The sequence below is a fragment of the Podarcis cretensis genome, assembly GCF_951804945.1.
Source record: "Podarcis cretensis genome assembly, chromosome: 3".
Classification (NCBI taxonomy): Eukaryota; Metazoa; Chordata; class Lepidosauria; order Squamata; family Lacertidae; genus Podarcis; species Podarcis cretensis.
In genome coordinates, this window is record NC_137172.1 from 48,477,789 (window position 1) to 48,501,889 (window position 24,101).

The window sequence follows — 24,101 nt, forward strand, 5'->3', positions numbered from 1 at the left end:
CAAGCATTCCTAACATTATGAAGCAATTTGTATTTTGATGCCGAACCTTTCCATCATAGCAAAAGCATAGTATACTGAATGAATGCTAGGAACTGGGCAAACACACTTCCCTGTAGACAATCATATTAACAAGAACAGCGCAGGGGGACGTGGCTGACCTTGGTATTTAATAGGCATTCAAAACAAGAGCAAGAAAAAAACTGGAGAACATCACAGTTACCAGTGCTGTGTTCAAATTAAAGTTTATTTGACTTTTGTGACATTTATATTTCTTTAATGTTATTGAAGCCCAATCTCCAGGGTGTCAGTGAAAGTGTTTTGGCTTCCAAATGACTCTTAATGTTTTCATAGAGACTCTAATGACATTTTGAAAACCTTGGCTTAGAAGCAAAAACATTTCCTTTGATTTCACAATAGTCTCAAGAACTGGCAAGAGTTAGATGTGGCATGGAGAGGCAACACTAAGAGAGCTTTTGAAACAAGATTTTCTATAAAATGCTTATTTTTTAAAAAAAAAGGTTGAAGATTTCATGAACCGATGTATAATTTCATTATTGACTTGTTGTCCTTGTGTTGTTTTGAGCTGAGTACTACTGCTACTAGTAATATAAATGGAGCTGGTATCTTTTCCACAATATTTAAACCATTTAGAATCATGAAAGTATGGATCAATCACCTCACACCTGATCATTCTTGCAGGGGTGCCCGGTATATTATTGGTAACTGCGTTGATGGCTATTTCATAAAATGTATGTACCACTTGATAGCTTTTTTTAAATTAAAAAAAAGCTCAAAGCAGTTTACAAAAGGATAAAAGCAAGAAATCAAGAAAAATTTACAGCCGTACCTCAAAACATACAAAGTTAAAATGCTAAAACAGGTTAATATTACCTCAACTTTCTAAACATCTGGGTAGACTTGTCTAAACACCTGCTTGTTCTTAGTAGGTAAGGAGTCCCAAAGTACAGGTGCTGCCATACAAAAAATCAAGTTCTTATAAATGTGGAATGCTTATTATGTGGCATCTGCAGTAGTGACAATTCCACAGACAGAAGTGGCCAAGTGGGGTAAATGTGAGGTAAAGTGACTTTGTAAGTAAACTGGTCCCAGGTTGTTTAGAGAAAGCAACTCTTAAAGCCCCTGCTGTGGTCTAAACAAGAGAGGCCTCAATTATACCTCTATGAGGGGTATACCCCCTGCTGCAATTGTTCCTTATTATGCAGCTAACTATTTTGGTAAATTCAGTTTCATTGTCCCCCAGTATTTTGGGTTGGTAGAGTTCAGTTAAAGAGAAAATCAAAACAGCGTCTTGTCCACCAAGTGGATTGAAGTGAAATTATGAGCACAAAAAGGAAACAAACTGCTGGTCAGTATCAAAACCAGTCAGGCATCGCCTGGTATGATCTGTCCAGGGACAGTGGCTATGAAAGTGAAAGAGAACTGACATTTCCTCACACATTCTTCCCATTATGGTTCTCCTCGTAGAGCAATATCTGATGCAAGTTGAAAGCAAATGAGTATTTGTTCCTGCAGGGAACTTTTGTTTCCTATTATTGGTAAATATGGTGTTATGAGTTCATGGGTGCCAAACCTCTCTAAATTCCGGGATTCATTAAGTGTTACAATTTAATCAAGGCTCGGATGGTTGTTGTTGTTGTTGTTGTTGTTGTTGTTGTTGTTGTTGTTGCTGTTGTTGTTCTTTTAATATTCTTTACTGAGTTTTATACTGATTAATTATATACATTTTCCATTCGTTCTTCAAAATATGTTAATTTATACACAAATGTAAACCAAAATAAATCAATATTTCTTCCCATGTGACTTCCCTCCACCTTCATGTGGCTTCTTTCTTCTTCCTTATCTTTTTAACGGTGTTTTTTTCCTTATTTCACTTCTCTTACATAAGATATGTTATCTGTCTGTTGTTTACTTTGCAAACTTTAGTCAAAACACATCAAAGATTTTGTTTGAGAACAATGTTTTTCCAGATAATTCTTTAAAACAGTCAAGGCTTAGGTTGTTAAACTGGGTGCCACATTCCTAATCCCTGGATCCAGTAAGTGTTGAAAACTAATCAACTAAGGCCAGCCCCCTTACTCCTGTCTTCACATGCAGGGGAAGTCCTTAACTCACTGAGGGTTTGAGACCCATCGGCAGGAAAATAGATTTGGAACTGTTATGAGGTAAAATGTCCAGAGAACTTGTTAAGATTTCAGTTAGCAACATGCTGGTTACCTATTTCCTTGCATGGACTTCTATCTATCTATATCACCTATCTATCTATCTATCTATCTATCTATCTATCTATCTATCTATCATCTATCTATCTATCTATCTATCTATCTATCTATCTATCATCTATCTATCTATCTATCATCTATCTATCTATCTATCTATCTATCTATCTATCTATCTATCATCTATCTATCTATCTAATCTATCTCTATCTATCTATCTATCTATCTATCTATCTATCTATCATCTATCTATCTATCTATCTATCATCTATCATCTATCTATCTATCTATCTATCTATCATCTATCTATCTTATACAGTTTTAGTCTTCAGTTAATTGGATTCCAGCACATACATTTCTCCAAAAGCTCCAGAGAAATTTGTTGACATGGGGTCACAGCTGCCCTGTGGTGAGGTAAGTCCTGCTGCCACTGAGCTTGAGCTGCTGTGCTTGGAGAAAATAATTGAGCATTTCTACAAGACTGAGAGACATAAAGGAAAGGTTTAGGAAACAACAGCACCACTCATCTGGAGAAAAGAATATCTGGAGAGAAATTGCGTTCTCGAGAAACCAGGTGAATGGCACTAAAATGTACCAAGACAAAGAAAGAGGGAAATAAACTGTCTTATGGAACTGGGGAAAAGTCCTTGTGTAACATTAAACTGTACCTTGTAGGGACAAATTGAGTCCAATTAGGAAGCTGGAAGGGAGTCTGAAGGCCATTCCAGGCACCATTTCCCCCCTGTGCAGCTCTTGCTAATCAGCCAAAGAAGGTTCCCCAGTGAACTTTCCCATTATTGGTCAGTTTTTCAGTGTTCACAAAGTGAGTCAATCAATTTCCCCTTTAGTTGCTGCCTGCTCAACATCTATAAGCCCCGTGGTGAGATACTGATGTGCACTACATGGAAGACACTCTCAAATATATAACATAACTATCACAAAGCTACCTTGTAAGATGAATTCCCCCCCCCAAAAAAAGGGGGGGAACAAGGTGGCCACATAATTTTCACATGTGATTATATATAAATGACCGTATGCTGAAGTGAAATTCTGGCTTGAACGCTTTCTAACCAGGAGGAACTTCTTGCATCGGGAGGCATTTTCATTTGGCATGTAGGAAGAAGGGCTAGGTTTCTGAGCTTCGGAATTGACAGAATGATAGAATTGTAGCATTGTAAGGCACCCCCACGGGTCCTCTAGTCCAAAACCCTGCACTGCAGGAATCACAGGTAATCAATCCATGCGAGATGGCCATCCAACCTCCATTTATAAACCTCCATTGAAGGAAAGTCCACCACATTCCAAGGTAGTCAAGTTCCATTGTCGAACAGCACTCACCGCCAGAAAGTTCTTCTTAATATTAGTCGGAATCTCTTTTCTTGTAATTTGAATACATTGGTTCAAGTCCTACCGTCTGGAGCAAAAGAAAACAAGCTTGCTCCATTTTTCATGTGACAGCCCTTTAGCTATCATATCACCTCTCAATGTTATCCTCTCCAGGCTAAACGTGCCCAACTCCCTCAACTGTTCCTCATAAGGCTTGGTTTCCAAATCCTTTATCATCTTGGTCATTCTCCTCTGCACATGTTCCAGCTTGTATTCTTCTTTAATTGAGGTGCCCAGAACTGGACATAATACTCTAAGCAGGGGCAGACTTTGGTCTTTCAAATTTCAGGGGCACCCTGTGCGAGGCCAAAATCCCCGTCGTCACTCACCTTCTGTTCTGCTCAATTCACTACATCATAGTTGCAACACCCTAGGCTCAGCGCCAAGTGTGACGGAACCAGTCGCACTGCCCTAAATCCAGTTCTGTTCCAGGTGATATCATCTGATGGACAGGTGAGTGCAATTCAGGAGAAATGACCTAAGAAGCCTACTTGGACTGCCTGGTGCGCCAAGATAGACATGTGAGATGGACGTCCCCCCTCCCCCAATGTTAATAAAACTGCATCTCACAACGGCACCATAGCCTCCAGTGACTTCCATTCCATGGAAACCCAATCTGAGGTGTGCACTGACACCCATGAAATCTCTCACAGCTCAGAGGCTAGGGAGCATATAACAATACAGAAGATATTCTTATGGACTGCAGTGAAACAAAACCAAAAAGCAATCTCTTGGAGGTGGAAAAATTATGGGGGAAGACAAGCTCTTGCCCTGAAAATGAAACGCCAGCCTCGCCAAGCAGGAGGTTCTCTGTCCTGCTCAGGAATCTATAGACTGTGGTTGATTAATAGTTAAGCTCATAACAAATTGATTTGGGCTTCCTGAACCTTAGCATATTGAATGACTACTTGAAACAGAGTCATGCTGGTTTCCTGGAAAGAAATGCTACCATGGTGACAAATAACCTGCTCAGTCTTAGCTACAAATATATCTGTTTTCTGCTTAGCAGTAACTGGAGCTACATGGCCTCTGGGCAGCAGGAAGTTTTAGAGGAGTGATGGGCCAGGCCTCCCGCTGTCCGGACGATGCTGCTGTTCAGAGCAGATGGGGAACATGTGGCCCTCCATAAGCTGTTGGGCTACAACTCCCATCATCTTTCGCTAGCGCTGCTGGAGTTCAACAGCATCTGTGTCTTTCAAAGGGTGAGGGCCTGGTAGTGGTTACGTGAAGGTGCATTTAGTGGGATTGGGAGTGTATTTCTGAACCAGGCAGAGGGCCTTCTCAGTAGTGGCTCATGGCCTGTGGAACGCCCTGCCATCAGATATCAAGGAAATAAACAACTATCTGACTTTTACAAGACATCTGAAGGCAGCTGTGTTTAGGGAAGTTTTTAATGCTTGATGTTTTATTGTGTTTTTAATATTTAGGGAAGCTTTTAATGTTTGATGTATAACAGTATTTTAATATTTTTTTGGAAGCTGCCCAGAGTGGCTGGGGAAGCCCAGCCAGATGGGCGGGGTATAAATAATAAATTAATTATTCTTATTCTTATTAATAATAATAATAATTAGAACTGACTTTTTGATTATCCTGCCACCCTTGGAAGCTATATACTGAGAACATTGTCTACTGTCGCTGGCAAGTGGCTCTTTGAGGCCTGAACAGAGAAAGCTACTGTATTTTTCGCACCATAGGGCGCACCGCACGATAGGGCGCACCTAGTTTTGGGAGGCGGAAAACAAGAAAAAATTATTCTGAACCCCAGAAGAGGGATCTGGCTTCTGGGATACCGTGTGGCTGTTCTGGCTTCTGGGGTAACCGCGCCAAGCCTCTTCAGGGCAGCGGGATGAAGGCTCCCCCTGCCCAAAGAGGCTGCGCAGGGCTAAAGCAGAAGCCAGGACAGACGCGTCGCTGAAGGAGCACTGCGCCTTCTCTCTCTCTGCCCAGCGCCCCTCCTTCACAGGAGAGGTGCTGCGCAGAGAGGGAGAAGGGGCATCGCCCTTCAGCGAACCTGGAGAAGGAACAGAAGGAGACCCTTCTGCCGCCCCAAGCCTCGCGCGCCCGGCGGGACCTCCCGCCAGGCGCGCAAGGCTTGCAGACACTCGCCCGAAGGACGGGGAGCCCTCCGGAGGGCTCCGCGTGCTTCGGGCGGCAGGTTGCCACCCCAAGCCTCGCGCGCCCGGCAGGACCTCCCGCCGGGCACGCAAGGCTTGTGGACACTTGCTGGGGCTGCAGGCTGCAGGCTGCAGGCTGCTGCCCGCAAGCCTCGTGAGCTCGTGGGAACTCCTGCCGGGCTTGCAAGGCTTGCGGATAGCTTCCTGAAGCCTGGAGAGCGAGAGGGGTCGGTGCGCACCAATGCCTCTCGCTCTCCAGGCTTCAGCGAAAGCCTGCATTCGCACCATAGGACGCACACACATTTCCCCTTCATTTTTGGAGGGGAAAAAGTGCGTCCTATGGAGCGAAAAATACGGGTATTTCTTTGCTCTGCAGCTTGAGATCCTTGCCAGGGATTAGATTTCAGCATACCAAGCTCTACCACTGAACTTTGGCCCCCATTATAAGATCTTTTCAAATATTAACAATAGCCTCTCACTGGCATTTTTTTTTATAGATAAGGTCATGATTTGGCAGTGAGTATTTCTAAATATTCCAGAATTATTATTATTTTTAATTTGTGGAGGCACGAGTGAGATTCTGGAAATGATTTTTGGTCTTCCCGGGACAGGTTTCTAATATTTTCTCTTCAGTCTCTCTTACAGCCACACATCACAACCAAAATGCTGTCAGAAAAATAAATGAAATAGTTTATTGCTTTTGGGCTAATGCATGCACGCACATCCCAAAGCAAAAATAAGCATTAAAGTAAGTACACACAGAATGTGTTATCATGAAAAACTGTTTATGAATCTTCCCTCACAAAAGCAGAGCAATGAATTTATTTTAATCCATATGATCTTCCAATGCAGTCAATAGCTTTCACCCTTCCAGTGCCTATTTAACAAATCTGTCGATTCTATATGATTCTATATTCAACAATAGAAGTAGAGTTTTACTGGAGTCGTGTTTTAGGGGCTCCAGATAATGCATCTTCAAATAGCATGTTGTAGCATGTTGTTCTCCTTAGGAAAACTGGCTGGGCAATATCTTCCCACTCAGTTCAGAACCTTATAATACCCCTTCACTTTCAACAGCTGCAGAGAATTTAATCTACATTTCATCAAAAGCCATATCAATTCATGTAAATGGATAAGGGGCAAAGAAGGGTGGCGAACAAATCCCCACCCCATGATTAATTTTCCTTCTTAGTTTAAAATTGGCTCTCTGTGAATAATCAACTAAAGCGCTAACAAATTATTTTGCCAATTAAAGCTTGCAACCCCAGTTAAAGGAGCCGGAGAGGCCTTTCAACTTTTGCTCATTGTCTTACCCTAGAGAAGAGGATGCAGTCGGAAAGCAGGTGTAGATAACAGGGTCTGGGCACTTTTTAATTTTTACTTTAAATCAGAGTCATTTTAATGAGGCAGCTGCTGCCAACAGGCGTAATACAGAGAAGCAAGCCAAGGCACGAAAGCCCTGTCCCAACAGCAGAAGCGAAGCAGATTTGCTTGTTTACACTCAGATTAGTTCTGTTTCTGTAATTTCCCTTCCTTCTCTAAAATGAGAAAATGGCACAGCTCTCAACAAGACAATAGTCTACTGCCAATCACTGTGATTGCAAAGACACGATGTGCAATTTAAAAAGAGCCTCTTTGCCACTTGGTAGGATAAGGGAGATGACCAAAGTCCTCTGGAGTGGACGCTGGACTTAGTCCCTCTGTTCTTTCCCACTGAACAGGTACAGGACTGAGGAGAGGGGGAGGAAAGCTGGTATTTCAGGGACCAAGGGTGCAAAAGGGGCCAAGGGGCTGACTATCTTTCATACGGTCTTATGTAAATCTTAACAACTTATGTATTTTATGTTCAACGCACGCACAGTTCTGAACAATGATTTGTGAACTTGTGCCGTGAACGTTGCCCCCTCTATACGAACATTCATCCCTGCGCTTTGACAGTATGACAGTGCAGTCACATCTTTTTACACACAGTTGCATTTGTATGTTTTTGTTAGTGAACAAATGAATGCAACAAAGTTGTGTGGTACACATTGTGTTGTGTCGCACATGCAAGTTTCACGCTTAAAGTGATTGTGCAGGTGCTTCTACTATTGATATTAGAACCAAAGAATTGTAGAGTTCAAAGAGACTACAAGGCTCATCTGGTCCAACCCTCTACAATGAAGGAATCTTTTGCCCAACATGGGGCTCGAACCCACAACCCTGAGATTAGAGTCTCATGCTTTACTTGCTGAGCTATCCCAGGTCCCTAGTCTTTGTAATCTTAATATTTTCAACAGGTATGACTAATCATATTTATTACTTACATAAATATGAGTTCACACATTTATTTTATATCCCATGCAACATTTTTAAGGTGGTCTGCCCTTGCTGGTAGACCTGGCATTTTTTCCACCAGGGCCCAAACCTGTTGTTATAGGCCCTGAGCAGGTGACTGCTGATGTTGTGTGTATATAACTGGAGTTACATGCACACAGTTGGATTTGGTCCATGGTGGCTGGTTAGCCACTGACCTTGCCTTAAATCAGGGGACTTCTATATGCTGTTGGACTACAAATATCATAATCTTTGCCTACTAGTCATGGTGGCTGGGGCTGATGGGAATTGCAGGCAGACAACTTCTGGAAGGCACCTTGGTGACTGTTGGCATCCGTCTTTCTTGGGAGACAAAGGAGGACTGTGCCTTTGTGGGTGAAGTCAAACCATTGGAGAGTTTCAGCTCCTGCTGTGGCTGGCTGTAAAGGCCAATATGGGAGAGACATGTTTTGTTGCAGCTGGGGCAGATGAAGGCATCTGGTTGTGCTGCTGCAGATGCACCACGGCGTATCTTCTCTTTGTGCTCCTCAAAGTGGTCACTCCTCCTCTGGTCATTGCTCTGGAGACACAATTTGACTGTCTGTTTCTAGGCATTGAAATCATCTGCAAGGACTTCCCTCAGGGCAAGGTTGATGTTGCCAGCCTTCATGTCACATTTGCAGACATCTTTGTAATGCAGAGTTGGTCTGCCAGTGGGCCTGGTGCCTGAACCAGCTCCCCACAGAAATCTTGCCATCTTCCATTCTGTTGACATGACCAAGCTAGCCTAGATATTGCTGAGACAGGAGTGTAAACACGCTGGGAATGCGGGCTTGGGAGAGCACATCTTTGCTTCCAACTCTGCCCTGCCTTGTAATGCCCCACATCTTCCTGACTCAGCGCAGGTGGAAGGCGTTGAGGTGTCACTCCTGGCGGTTGATGCTGGATTAAATAAGAGCAGTCAAATATGTGGAGGTGTTGTCTCAGCATTCTGAAACAGCACTATGTATCAAATGTCTCCTTCACTCTCCTGCCAGCTGTACCTCACCATTCTCAAACCCATTATAATCTGAACTGCATGTCCTCTCCTTCACCCCTCTGGCACAATTCCTGTCCAGCACCTGCTGTTTTCTCTGGTGCGGGGGGTGGGGGGAAGGCAAATGGGAAACCGGAATCATAGAATCATAGAGTTGGAAGAGACCACAAGGGCCATCGAGTCCAACCCCCTGCCAAGCAGGAAACACCATCAGAGCACTCCTGACATATGGTTGTCAAGCCTCTGCTTAAAGACCTCCAAAGAAGGGAGAAGAATATCTGAAATTCCAGTAAGAGATTGCAAGATGAGGGCAAATCTTGAGCTGCAAAGAGGTTGGATTCCCCTGCCTCTCTTGGGGGGGGGGGTTCTCTGCTCCTCCCAGGTTGTGTAGCCCTCCTATTCACAAATGGTTTACTGTTGCCCCTTAACCTTAGGCCCATGACATTTGCCTCCCAAGCCCTTTCTGTTCTGCATTGTTTTGCAGTTCACCATTGCTAAAACAGTGAGTTGGGCATTTTCCCCACTTGGTTGCAATTTACATCCTGCCAAGAACTTTTACAAAAATCTTTACAATTGAAAACTCTGTCAATTTTTTTTTTTAAAAAGGCTCTTGAAAGAAGCAGAATGATGGCGCTCTTGTTTCCCTGTGTTAAAATTACCCCTAACTACTGCATTATATTGTTCACCAAAAGCAATTTTCTTGGACAGAAGTGCTCCATTAGCTGAAAAAGAAGGCATTACCAAACTGCAGCAGTGGAAGAATTCTGACAACCATTAAAAGCAACTAATAAGGAACCAAGATCAGAGTATGTTAGTCTTGCACAGAAAACGTGGCCTGAAGACAAGAACCTAGCAAAACATAAAAATTGACACAGGAGCAATTTAGCCCTAACAATATGCATAAGCTTTTACCTTCTCCCTTTCTATTAGTCATGACCAAACCTTGCTCAGTGGTAAGGAAAGAAAGAGGAAGCGTGTTTTTTGGGGGTGGGGGTGGGGAAGAGAGGGGAAATATGTTCTTGCCTGAATGGAGGGTAGAAAGAGATATGTGGGTATGAAGACATTGCCCCAGGGAGGAGGAGGAGGCATCTGACACTACAAACAAGCAGGGAAGCAGGTGCAGCAGTCAGACCCAAATCTGCTGCCAGCCCCTGCCCCTCACCAGAAGCACTGCTTGAGGCAACTGCCTCAGAAAGGGTCATGGTAGCACTGACTCTGACACAGGGTGTGCATGGCAGGAGGAGACTGCAAGTCTCATTGCACAGGTGAAGGTTATTGCAAACATGCAAGGAGTTAGGCAAATACTGTCCTTTCCATTTACACAAAGATTTTATTTTTTTAAAAAAAAATGTGTTCATTTTAGTAGTAAAACACTAACTTATGAATCCTCGAAATAAATTTTAGACAAAAGGATAGAATGGCTTCATGGGTCAAATAATCAAACAAGATTATTTTGACTTCAATAGCATAAAGGCATTGGAAGTTAGAGGGGGTGGCCTGTTTTACTTTAATACTTCTCACTTCCTCCTAGATGAATTTGAAGAGAAGATAACGGATTAATATTAAGGGTGTTTTTTTGGCGAATGTCAGCTCAGCAGGAGGTGCATGACTCAAAGGGTCCCATGTGAATACAAAATGAATAGAACACCAAAGAAGATGTGGAATAAAATGTTCCAAAAATAAGGGTCGGGATAAGCCTCCAGATACTCTACGCTAAAACATAATCAAGCAATAATTTGCTAGCTTCCAATTTAAACAGGAGTGAAGCTTTCTGATGGCATGGCAAATTTTGACATTCAAAATTTAGATTCATAACATGGATGACATAATTCATGTTAATTTCCCGAGTGTGTACTTTATCCAATAGAACCACAAGTATGTGATAGAGCAAATCAAACAATATAGCCCACCAGTGCCCCCTGGTGGTATGAAGAGAGGATGAAAAGATGCTACAGCAACAGATCTACTTCTATGAAAAGCTATTTAACGGAAATAGAAGAAAACTAGAAGTTACTCTGAGAAAGTCCCCAATTTCTCCTGGGCATCTGTTGGTGTATCATGATCTGTAAGTAAAAGATTTAACTTATCTACTATGTATTTTGGGAAATGGTTTGTCTGTCCATTTTTCTTCTGTGGGTATGGCCACCTCTTGAGATATCATTGTCAAACTCGTCATGAGCATTCTTGAGGTGTGGTTTTTTGGGGGGGGGCAGTCTACACTGATGCTTGGGAGCAATGTGCCATTTTGATTAAAATGGTGGACCAAAGCATGACTTCGGCGTGACACTGTCCATTTTGGGGTGGTTTCCAATGACAGGTTGTGTAGATTTGGACTCACACAGTGGGACCTGCCCTTCTCCTTCTCCCCATTGCAGCTGCTTGTACCCCCCCCCTTCAATCTGGATGGTCTGTTCTGCTGATGGGCTAACCACTGTTGCATGGCAGACCCCATTGATCAACATGCTATGAACACCTTTGGAGGGTTACTATGATACTGCCTCATCCTGCTTTTAGTAGCAAATCGGGATCTTGATTTTCAGTGAAGCTGGCCCAAGATGCCATCATGCAGCCAGAGAAGGGAAAGCACAAACTGCACACAGAGCTGCTGATCACAAATCTCTTCATCAGTTAATCTTTCTGTTTGGATTTCATGCCAATTGCCAGCAAAGGAGGTTACAAAGATATACTTAAGTCTAGCTTAAAATGGTAGAAGTTCTCAGATTGCTGGAAAAAGATGAGTGTGCCCTGGCAAGGTAGGAGAATATATACTGGTAGCTGTGCCCTCCCTGTCAGTGCACAGTGGGAGTGTCTCTCACAGAGTTCTCTCTAGCAAGTTGACAGGAAAACTCTGTGAGCTTCAGCTCCTATCATGTGCCTATCTAGCAACACATGAATTGTTAGGTTTGACTGCATTTTAAATATCCCCCAAAGAACTCAGTGGGCCTCGCTTCCAACTAAGCATAGATAACAATGGATTGTTTTAACAACGACATAGCATTTTATAAGCTTAAAACAAAGCAAATGTGGGCTTTAATCTATGACAACACTCATCCCTTCAAGAACCAGTTTCCAAATCATTGACTTTCCTAGTTTGCCATAGAAAACCTCCCTACCTGCTTTTAAATACATGTGTGAAGGGGCTCGTGATGTCCCAGCTCAAAGAACAGCTCCAGAATGGCAAACTGCACTGACATTTTTCTTAAATCTCTCCTTGCCAGCGAAAGTATTCTGCTGAGCAGCATTACTGGGAGTTGTGACACGGCTATTACTACCACCTAGTGAACATGGAAAGATGCTGGAGGCGATTATGCCCAAAGCACCATATTTTCCTTCCTAGTCACTGCACTTGTCACAGTTTGTAAAATTGCCAAATATCAGTAGGCCTGGGGAAGAAAAAGATTAATCTTCACTTTGTCTTTAATACTGTTGGAGAACAATCAGCAGCACAAAGGGCCATCAATTATTTTATTTCACTTGCAAAGTTATATATAATTTTAACATCATTTTTAAAATAATAATAATAATAATCATGATTGTATGAAGTTGAAAGTATGGCTAATAGTCAGGGATGAAGATTGAAGATGGACTCAAGCAACATGTAGAAGGGCACTGGACCCCCCGATCCCAGACCCAAATGCTACTCAGAGAAATTATATTTTACAAATAGATTAACAGAGGCAAAGTGGTGCATGGCCTGAGTACAGCTGCAAGTTAAAGCAGAGATGGGGAACCAATTTTCCCTCGAGAAGTCCATTGACTATGGGGCTGATGGGAGTTGGAGCCCAACCACAGCTGAAGTGCCTAAATGAACAGGTTTGTGAGCAACTCTGGAAGCGTGACTTTACAGGTGACTGTATCATAAAGTCTTCACCCAGGTCCTAAGCCGCATAGGGCTTTAAATGGTGAAAAATCAACAAAATTGAATCTTGTGGAACCGTGTAGGACAAAGGCCAATCTCTGTACAAATGGTGAAAGTTGCCTAAACTGTGCTTCTCAAACTGCAAGGTGAGCCTGGGAGGTTACTGCAGCTGGTCTCAAACATCTCTGAGCAGTCCAGAAGAATGGCCATGGGAACATGTCAACGCCAGTGGATATGCCTACAGAATATGAACTGCTAGTATTATTAAATGTATAGACCACTTCAAAGCATAAAGTGGTATGCAAGATAAAAACAGACAAAACACAAAAATGCAAGCTCTGGAAATAATAAAATCAATTCGACGTTTCTAAAAGCAATTCAACCAATAAACAATGAAGTTATTCCCATGGAATCCGAAACAATAGAACATTTTCTTTAGCTATAAAATTTCTAACATCCCAGCATGAGGTGGCTGTCTTGATTTCGGCTTGTAATTCATTCCAGGGAGCTGGCGCTGCAACACTAAAAGCCTGTTTCGACAATAGCCTGGGGCACTGCAGTGCTATCAGCAGTGGCCTACTTGACAAGCACGTTTACCAGGGATATATTGAGTGAGGTGGTTCCTTAGATATCCTTAGACCACCCTGTGATCTTCAGATGAAGGGCGCTATAGTAATTAATTAATTAATTAATTAATTAAGTCCTTTAGATATTGATAGGGATAAAGGAAGAATGTTTGGAATGCAATTGGGCGCAGACCAATTGGATTTGAGGCTCCCAATCTTGCTTGCAAATTGGAATGAAATTGGAATGCAACTCCCAGATTATTTACTAGGCCCAGATTTCACTACACCGTTTCAGCGCACAAAATATGAATATTACGTTTAAAAATGCACATTTTTGAGACAATTTTATGAATGTATTAAAAATGCAGATTTTATGCAAAAGTTTTTTTAAAAATGTGCAATTTTTGTGCATCCCTTCATCCTTTGAAAAAAATCTACAAAAAAGAAAAGATTGATCAAAACTGAAATGGGATGGAATTAGGCTACTGAGTCTAACCCTATTAATTAACTCAATTAACTTTACTGGTAATATTTGCCTTTTATATTAAGAGCAACTGGTTCTAGCACAGTTCAAAGGAACAGGAGACAATTGGATAGGAAAACATTATGCAATTGACATGAAGATTTAAACTTTTCAAACAAAAGAAATCTTTTTCTTGTGGACAGTTCATTTTGGGGGCAGTTTATTCAATGCAAAGCACTCCCTAACATTTACCTGAAAGTATTGCTCTACATTTTACCACTGATGTTTAGCATAACTTCTAGACAGGTATTTGGGCAGGCAGGCACACATCTTTTTGGCAATACTGTTTTATGAAGAAATCAGAACCCACTACACAATCCAGCCAAAATAGAATGTACCTCAAATACAGCGGCTCTGGCAGACGATTTGTATGAGTGGGCGAAAAACAACACTCCTGCAATCAGAAGGCAGCTCCTTCCAATTCCTCCACATACTCCATTCTGCTCTAGACTTCCAGGACCCGTCCCAGGAGTGGGGTTTTGTTTTTGTTTTTGCTGGGGGGGGAGGTGTGCAGGCTTTTTGTGGAGGCTGTACTAGGTGTGTGTGTATCATTGTTGCATGAGGAGAGGTCAGAACAATCTTCTCTGGATGCAATGCAATGATTCTAAATGAGTGTGCTAAGCAGGCACTTATCTTCCTCTCACCGAAATAAATGGGACTTCACAGAGCATCCATTTAACTTTAATTGCGAAAACAAATTTTTAAAAAATGGATTTAAACAAACATTTACAAGGCATTTGATTGTGAAACCTGAGATAGTCATGACAAAGGAAAAGAGAAACAAACTCCACGGCGTATTACTGCACAATCCAAAACTAGTCTCTCATTCCAGAAAAAAGGACCGTACACAGTGTCTCCGGATCTCTAGGGGTTTATCATAAACTTCAGATATACACACCAACTACATGCAAGGCTTCCCCAGATTTTCTTATACACCTGAGTTCTTTTATATAAAAGAACTAAATCAGTGTAAGTTTTAAATGATAAAGCACAAAATCTCAATTGAACTGTACACCAGATGTGGTGAACCTCCAGCCCTTGGGCCTAATTAGGTACACCAGGCCTTCCCATTTGGCTTTCCAGGCCATTTGGCTACGCCATGCCCACCTGCTAATCACATGACACTGGGTAATTCAGTTTGTTAGAATGTGGTGCTGAGAAAACCACAGGTTACAGGTTCTATGGGACATCTGCATATTCCTCCATTACAAGGGGTCAGACTACAGGATCCTCAAGGTCTCTTCCAAATCTACAATTCTGTGATTCTATGAAAAAGGTTCATATATGATGTCAGGTATGGACAGGTAAAAGGCAGCTGGTCTGGTCCAAAAGGGGCTTATGGGGTGCCACCAGTCAGCTGATTGTCAGAAGCCCCATGCACAGTGCTTCAGAACTGTACTGAGCTTGTGAAGTGGTGATGATCAACAGTACTTCAAAGCATAGTGCAGGGTGCTTTGCAAGTACTTTGAAGCCTGACAAGCAGCTGATTGTTGGGATTTCAAAGTACCCCTCCCCAACTCTTTTCAAGTGACTCGCAAAGAGTTCCTGCTCTATGCTTTGATCAGCTGATTGTCAGGCTTCAAAATGTAGCACAGGGCTCCGAGTGTCAGCAGATTGTTGGGACTTCAAACCACGATCTCACTGACATCACTGCGACACCAGGTGCTTGGCAGGTGAGTGGCCCTACCCATCTGTCAAATTTGGCTGGCAGGGGGGGATGAGTAGAATCTGGACCACTGGCCGGATTCTCTTCCCCTGCTCTACCCAATACAAAGGGGCAACATTTTAAAAGTACTATGCAGCACCTAAGGTTTTTTTCAAAAGAAGAAACTGACAGAAATATAAAATGCTTTGAAGAGAAACAATAATCAATAAACAAATAAAATAACTTAATTACTATCTAGTAGACAAAGACCACACAACTTACAACTAGCAGGCAATGTGTCTTAAAATTTTTGAGCAGACATAATACTTTTAAGTCCAAAGAAACACTTGTAATTTCTTCTCTTTAGTCTCTCCCTGCCCCAAGGAGAGTGTTCACCACTCTGAACAAATTAAAACGGAAAACCTTTAACATGTCAGCAAAATACAACATACAATTGCAGCTCATGTCCTTCAGAATTAACATGTCCTTTTGCTATGGAACCTTAGCTGAATATGGAATGCCATCTATGGCTTTGGATTAGAGGACTGTGGTTTCAGTGGTGGGTTCCATTGTCTCAAAATTCACAATGCACAGTCAAACCTTACGCTTAATGATTGAAATAAAGGGCAGAATCCAAAGGGTTGTGTATTGTGTTCCCCATGTACACTGGGGGCTCTTGGCACTCCCCACCCCACGATGCTCTTGAATGTCAGAAGACCTTCTGGAGTGGTGCGAAAGCTACAGAAAGAAAGCAAAGACCAGCACATGCACACACTGGTGAGAAAAAGGGCTTCCTACTCATGCACTGGGGTCCTTGGCATAGCAGACAAAGTCCTTAAGACAGGAAGACACACAGGTAAAAATACTAACGATGCTCCATTAAAAGGCAATTTCATTTCTGCTTCATATGCAAATCTACCAAAAGGGCACCACTTCTGAACAACTTCTAATTTAGAAGAATCAATTTCAGAAAACCTATCCATTTTACATTTTAATAATGCCTCAATATCTTAAAATACCTTCAAGAATTTATTTCACATGAATACTATAATGTTATAACTGGCCAAAGATTTCATTTAAATTGCTCACACAGTTTGAAATGCATCTTTCTCAATAGGTAATTGTTACTGTGAAATTCTTACTGTATTCTGTTTCACATACTGTAGTGTATGCTGAATAAGAATCCAGATCTATAAGACATTAGACTTTAAAAGACCATAAAGGAATTTAAGAAAATTATGATTGGCACAGTAAAGCAAAACATGTGTTTCACTGAAACCTTTTCAGCAATTAAGATTCTCTAACAGCATTTTCGGGACGCAGGTGGCGCTGTGGGTTAAAGCCTCAGCGTCTAGGGCTTGCCGATCGAAAGGTCGGCGGTTCGAATCCCTGCGGCGGGGTGCGCTCCCGCTGCTCGGTCCCAGCGCCTGCCAACCTAGCAGTTCGAAAGCACCTCCGGGTGCAAGTAGATAAATAGGGACCGCTTACCAGCGGGAAGGTAAACGGCGTTTCCGTGTGCGGCTCTGGCTCGCCAGAGCAGCGATGTCACGCTGGCCACGTGACCCGGAAGTGTCTCCGGACAGCGCTGGCCCCTGGCCTCTTAAGTGAGATGGGCGCACAACCCCAGAGTCTGTCAAGACTGGCCCGTACGGGCAGGGGTACCTTTACCTTTACCTTTAACAGCATTTTCAGTTCTACAAGAGATTAAGCACAGTGAACAACAGGAAAAAAAATCAAGTTTGAAAGTGCCTGTCTTTTCCATTTGTTTCCTATAACCTTACTCAGAGGTACCACTGATTTTGGAAATTGTGATCAAGTTAATATTAATATTTACCTTATTTATTTTAAAAAGGAAACCATACACATGTATATCTACACAGCAGTGTATCATTGCCATTATATGATGGGTTTCTTTGCAAAAGTTCTTAAAAGTTATTATTTTTAACAGCTACTGCCTTTGGGGGATTGCCTAATTAAACTGTGTTTCAATTGGGAATTGAAAAGCTGCATACTTCTGAACAATTCCATGTTTGATTACAAGTAATTCCTTGGGTAAAATCCTACTTTTCTTTTGCCTGCAGACAAAACTTCCACTGGCTGCAACTGAACTTTAGGATATAGCAGATCAAGTTGTTAATGAGAAAAAGCCAAAGGTGAAAAGGGCCTGCTGTTCTGCAACTAGGTAAAGGTAAATTAAAATTGTGAGGAATTAAATGAATTCCACACGCATATTCATTCAGAATACTGTTATTAGACACTCACATCATGTACGGGTGTTGCAGAGCAACCCTTCCACTGTATATTCTTTCTATATTTAATGTTTTTCTGCCTGGTGTAATACCAGCACTATTGGTCAAAAAGATTAGGGGAAAAGCAGCATAAAGTTGTCATGCACAGAAAATGTTTCTTTAGAAAGGGCACAGGAAAAAAATCAAGGCACTTAAGACAAGAATTCTCTCTCCAGTTCATATATCGATGGCCGGCATGCTTTACTCTTCAACCTACACAGAGGCACTGTAGAGTCACTGTTTTGACCTTCTACATCAATATCCAGCAAAGATGGCATATGGGATTTAGTTCTCTCATCAGTGTCTGTCAGTGAGTTAAGCGTTGAACCTCTATCACTCTCTGAACCGTCAGACTCAAAAGGGCTTGACTTCCGACGTTGTGGAATAGCCTGCCAAGGATCTAGCCAACTTCTTAGAGAAGAAGGTCGAGGTCTTGGTATAATGTTGACAATACCTTGCTTTACAGGTGAAGGATTGCTTCTTTGCTGGAGAGACGGGCAGTGAACACTCTCCGGAGCCCCATTAGCAATTCCATTACCTAGAGCGGAGGGAAAAGGCAACAAAGACAAATTTAAAACAACCCTAGGACAGTGCATATACAGTGTATATGCTAAGGGGAACTTAAGATGAGCAGTTAATGTGCACAATAACCGGCCATTGTACACATTCACCAGGCCCAACAGAGTATGGAGAATCCTTCCATGATGACATTGACATGTATTTTGAACAGACAACATTCAAAGACAGGGAATGTGCACCTCTCTGCTGAATTTTGCACATTCTCCAGCCACCATGCATAATCTCCAGCAGGCACTGTGGAATTTTTTGTACATTCACTCAGCCATATGCACACTCTCTAGTCACTTTGCATAATATCCAAAAACATGTCCTATTATTATTATTATTTCTTGTTCAGAAGTGTGCAGTCTGTGCTCTCTGGGCTGCTTTTAGCCCGCTGCCTCAAAATATATACATTCCCCAAAGCCTGGTGGAAATTATGCATAATGGCCGGAGAACGTATAAAAGTCCGTCACTGCATATACATTTTCCAAGGCCTGTTGGGGATTATATATATTGACTGGGAAATAAGCACAATTCCTTCTTCGTGGAAGGATTATATGCACATTCTCCATGAAGCCTAGTGAATGCACATAACAGCCAGCTATTATGCACATCAACGGGTCAACTTAGCTTCCTCTTAATATACCGTATTTTTCGCCCTATAGGACGCACCGTCCCATAAGGCGCACCTAGTTTTTTGGGGGGGAAATAAAGGGAAAAAAATTATTTCCCCCCCCCCAGGCACGGGGCTGGGGCGGGGGAGGCCCGAGCTTCCCCCGACCCCAGTCCCCAAACAGGCAGCTCTCTGCAAGCCGTGGGAGCCCAGGGCTGGCTCCCGCTGCTTGCGGAGAGGTCCGCGAAGCCTGTACGGACTGAGCTCAGCGCGCGCAGGCTTCGGCATGCAGGCACCTCTCCGCAAGCAGCGGGAGCGCTCCCACCGCTTGCGGAGAGGTCCGCGAAGCCTGTACGCGCTGAGCTCAGCGCGCGCAGGCTTCGGCTTGCAGGCACCTCTCCGCAAGCAGCGGGAGCGCTCCCGCCGCTTGCGGAGAGGTCCGCGAAGCCTGTACGGGCTGAGCTCAGCGCACGCAGGCTTCGCATGCAGGCACCTCTCCGCAAGCAGCGGGAGCGCTCCGCTGCTTGCGGAGAGGTCCGCAAAACCTGGAGAGCGAGAGGGGTCTGTGCGCACCAACCCCTCTTGCTCTCCAGGCTTCAGCGAAAGCCTGCATTCGCCCCATAGGACGCACACACATTTCCCCTTCATTTTTTGAGGGGGAAAAGTGCGTCCTACAGGGCGAAAAATACGGTATATATTAGAAATTAGCTAACGTTTTTAGCAAATTGGAAAGGAAGGCAGCTGTATAATAGATTACATCAAATCTATTTAATGTTCTACCCAGGGAGGCTAACTAGGTGCGTGTGTTACATATCTTTAGATGCCAAGCAAAAACGTTCCTCTTTTCCCAGGCTTTTTGCAAATTAAACAATCTATGGCCTTTTAAATTGTGTGGGGTAAGGTTATTGCTTTAGTTTGTTACTATGGCATGCATTTTTGTGTTTTTATATTGTAAAGTGTCTTGTGATCCTTGGATGAAGGGCAATATAGAAATTATTAAATAATGATAATAATAGTCATCATAATGTCAGAGTACTTTGTAAAGAAAACAAAACAAATTACAGATTGATTGATTGATTGATTGATTGATTGATTTTGCTACTCACTTATGGAATGGCATGGGTTTCCATCTGACACGGTTCGTCTGTGACCCAAAGCTCTTGCTTTTGAGGAAGAGGCATTGGATATGAATTGAGATTCTTCCCTCAAAGGAAGACGGGGAGATGGCACATTAGAATCAGCAGCAGGATCAGCTTTGGCCATTTGTTCTCTTTTACTCGCAGGACTTTCAGACAAAAAGTGTCTAATGGGAGCATCTCTGTTAAAGGACACCGTGCTCGTAATTGTATCTTCACTGTCAGACTGAAGGAGGCATTTAGTGGAAGCAGAAGAAAGAGAGAAAAGGTTCACAGTACTTGCAGGTGGACATAGTGAAGGGATGTGCGCTTCCTCCTTCTTGGGCTGCAACCTTACAGGGCTTGCACTTCTGTGAAACTTGGAAGCTCGCTGAAATATTCCCTCACGCCTTTTCTTTTCCTCCTTGGGCAGTACTTCTTCAGGAGCCTGAAATCTGTTCAGCTCCCTAATATCCACGCCCAGTGCTACTGATGCAAGGAGGACCCCACATCCATAAAGCACTGTGTCAGTTTTCTTTTTCTGAAATGTTCTGCTGAGGCTGTTTGTCGGGGTCATTTGTGGAGTGCTATTTGCAGAACTTGCTGAATTTCTTTCTTCAGAGCTCTCCTGTTCTGCAGAATTAAATCCTTGGTCATCCTTCCAAAGAGGTAGATCGATGTAGGCCTGATTTGGCAACTTTAATTGCTTTGGTCGCTTAGTATCCAGACCTTCAGAGGAAAGCCTCTGCTCTGTATAGAGACATTAAGTTGTTTACATTCAAGTATAACATTCTTTTCTTCACTACCAGTATGTACTTTAAAAAAGCTTAGCAACTGTAATATCTCTGCAGAGTTGTGAAGTGCATTCAAACACCAAAACAAATAAGAGGAGAAGCTATTGTGTATCATATGGCTTGCTTAAGCAGAAACCTTAATCACACACAAGTAAACAATAAAGCAATTGCTTTTCAACTTGACCACCCAGATAAACTGCCCTTCTGAAGAGCTAGATGGCAAATTTCTTTGGTTTTAGTTTTTAAGTTTTGGTTTTTAGTTTTTAAGAATGTAGTTGCTGGCTGTATGCTCATACCATCTATTTTGCTATTTCTCCTGTGTTCACGAATGTCTCTGGGGTAGCAAATAAGACCAATAAAGTTGAAATTCTGCTCAGTGGTGGAGCTCATGTTCTGCATGTGAAACCCCATGTGAAACCCCAAGCTTCTCCATTTAAAGACTTTCAGGTTCGTGACAGGACTACCTAGATCATGATTTGCTGCTGGCTATATCACATGGCAATGACTGGACATTAGTCACATTTGTGCATCATGGCTTAATATGACTTACTGAAAATGAGCAGATTATTGATGCACACTGATATGACTTACTGAAAATGAGCAGATGGCTTGCTTCTCTCTAACAAGCCACAGTTGCAAGCCACCTTAAAGCTGTGGTTTGTTGTCTGTTCTCAGCAAGCCACAAGAAGCAAGAAAGTCTGGCTTAACATGGTTTTGTCTCTGAACATGGTTCCCCCTTAAATCTCATTTAGAATATTTCTGTTTTAAGGTTTTTAACTACTCTTATGAACTCCATGTTTAATTCTGAGTGCTGATGCCCACAAGATCTTGAAAAATAAAAGGAGTATTTCCATATATAGCTATATCACTATATATAGTATGCACACTCACCTTGGTCTATGAACAAAGACGCTAAAGGAACACCTTTCTGATTCTTCAGCAAAAGTGTTGGCCAAGGACTACTGCCATCTGAGAGAGGTCTTATTCTGAAACAAGAGAAAATCTTTAGTATGAAGAAAACCACTCTTGATAAACAGATAGCTAAGAAAATGAAAAACCTTAACGGGACAAACCAACAGAACATGATCTGGCTATTGTTGCAGTTCCTATGCAGCAGTTAAAAGTTGGCTTGCTTGAAACAAATGATTTGGACTTTATTTAATCCCACCCATCCTTTTCCTGCAGTGAAACATTTCAGTTCAACTACTTTTGGTGATTGAAAACAAAAATTTCAGGACATTCCTACAGTATACAAACAGAGCATGACCTTTTATATATATATAAAGTCCTATAAACTTGTTGAATCAAATCTTCAGTGATTTAGGACAGTGGAAAATCTTCCAATTCAAGGTTTTCTGGAAAACCCACATCTCTGATACAAATGTTACAATGTTAATCAGGAGTTTGAAACTATTCATTTTGCTGCACTGCATTAAAAGATAAAACCTATTCATTTTCGAGATCCAGAGTCAGTAGTTTGTAGCTAAGCCACAGGACTTTTGTATAATTGATGGTTCTCAACATTTTCTTCAAGCAACGAAGTGGGTGAAGTGGGTGCACTTTTTTCAGAATAAATCTGAACAAGACATCTCCAAATGTTTAACCCCTGGCATGCCTCAAATTGTGTGCCTTAAAACTCCAGTAATTCATGTTTGCATTAAGTAAAAACCTAGGATGCTTTCAAGTAAGAGATTGTCTCTGCCCTCTGCCCTCCCCACAGTGTTTGAATTTTGCTGCCAGAATTTCTGACTCTTATTCATTACAGCCAGTGCTTTTTTTCTTTAAAAAATGTTTAGGGGTACTCTCATTTTCCTACTCATATTGAAATACTGCCCATCAATAAGGCCAAACTTAGATTCACAAAATGTTTAGGGGTATGTGTACCCCTGTGCCCCCCCCCGAAAAAAAGCACTGATTACAGCTGTTCAATTAGGCATAGACAGATGCATCCTAACTGGACCTGCATCAGGAATAAGCCCCCACAGGTTTAGCCACTATAAGATGGAAAATAAGTATGGTTTTGCAAGCCTCATTCAGTTCAGTTGTACTTGTTGACTCTGATTTCCCAACACATTGGCTATATTTGTGCGTCTCACCAAACCATGGTTTTGTGTGCTGTGCACAAGAAGGAATGAGCCAGAACAAGCTTCAGGCCTGAGTGCTCCCTCTGCCCTCTCTTTTGTTCAGAAGATTTCACTCCTGTTTTAATTAACCACAGCTTCCTGTGTTGTCCAATCTGGAACCAGAGTCAGCATTAAGTATGGATAATTTAAACAAACCAGTTTCAGTACTCCCAGATTACTCTGTGTACAGTACACAGTACACAGAAGGAGTGTGTGTGTGTGTTTTGAACATTTCAGTGTCCAGAGTGGGCTTCTTCAAGAATCATTATACTGCCACTTCCTTCAAGGCACCTAATACAGTTTCCTCCCCAGACAATCCCCAACTAGCCCTGATGGGCAAAAGTTGAGACTACAGATCAAGCAGATTCAAATATACTATAAAATGTATATATAAGTTTACATATGCATACTGGTTTTTATTAAGGTGCTGTTGCATTCATTTTACAGTGGTACCTCAGGTTAAGTACTTAATTCGTTCCGGAGGTTTGTTCTTAACCTGAAACTGTTCTTAACCTGAAGCACCACTTTAGCTAATGGGGCCTCCCGCTGCTGCCACGCTGGCACCGCCCAATTTCTGTTCTCATCCTGAAGCAAAGTTCTTAACCCAAGGTACTATTTCTGGGTTAGCGGAGTCTGTAACCTGAAGCGTATGTAACCTGAGGTACCACTGTATTCTAAACAGCCCTGGGACTTCCAGGTAAAGGACAGGTTATAAGCTTCTCAAAACAAAAACAACCACAAAAACACCACCTTTGTATTGCATTCCTCATGCCACATAGCAGCCATACCTCTCTTTACAATCCGTACGCTCTTTTGTTTGAACTGAGCTTGGCCCCCATGTGCACCCTTTCTTTTTGAAGCCTCGCCTGACATCTTCAAATTCTTCCTGATGACAAACTGTGCTCCTTCCCCACGTTTTGTTGCTCTCATCGGAGGTCACTGCAGA

At 42.4% G+C, this 24,101-nt stretch overlaps 1 protein-coding gene across 1 annotated transcript in view; it reads right to left on the bottom strand.

The window, feature by feature from the left end:
• Window positions 1-14,681: 14,681 nt before the first annotated feature.
• The window catches only part of MAP3K21 (mitogen-activated protein kinase kinase kinase 21), a 33,892-nt gene continuing 24,472 nt past the window's right edge, over window positions 14,682-24,101 (bottom strand). Inside the window, exons 7-11 of the mRNA XM_079971810.1 lie at window positions 23,944-24,094; window positions 21,924-22,018; window positions 20,230-20,988; window positions 17,336-18,487; window positions 14,682-16,959 (exon numbers count right to left, since the gene is read on the bottom strand). Coding sequence (XP_079827936.1) covers window positions 18,102-18,487; window positions 20,230-20,988; window positions 21,924-22,018; window positions 23,944-24,094 — 1,391 coding nt within the window. The 3' untranslated portion in view covers window positions 14,682-16,959; window positions 17,336-18,101. The remainder of the gene's footprint in view (window positions 16,960-17,335; window positions 18,488-20,229; window positions 20,989-21,923; window positions 22,019-23,943; window positions 24,095-24,101) is intronic.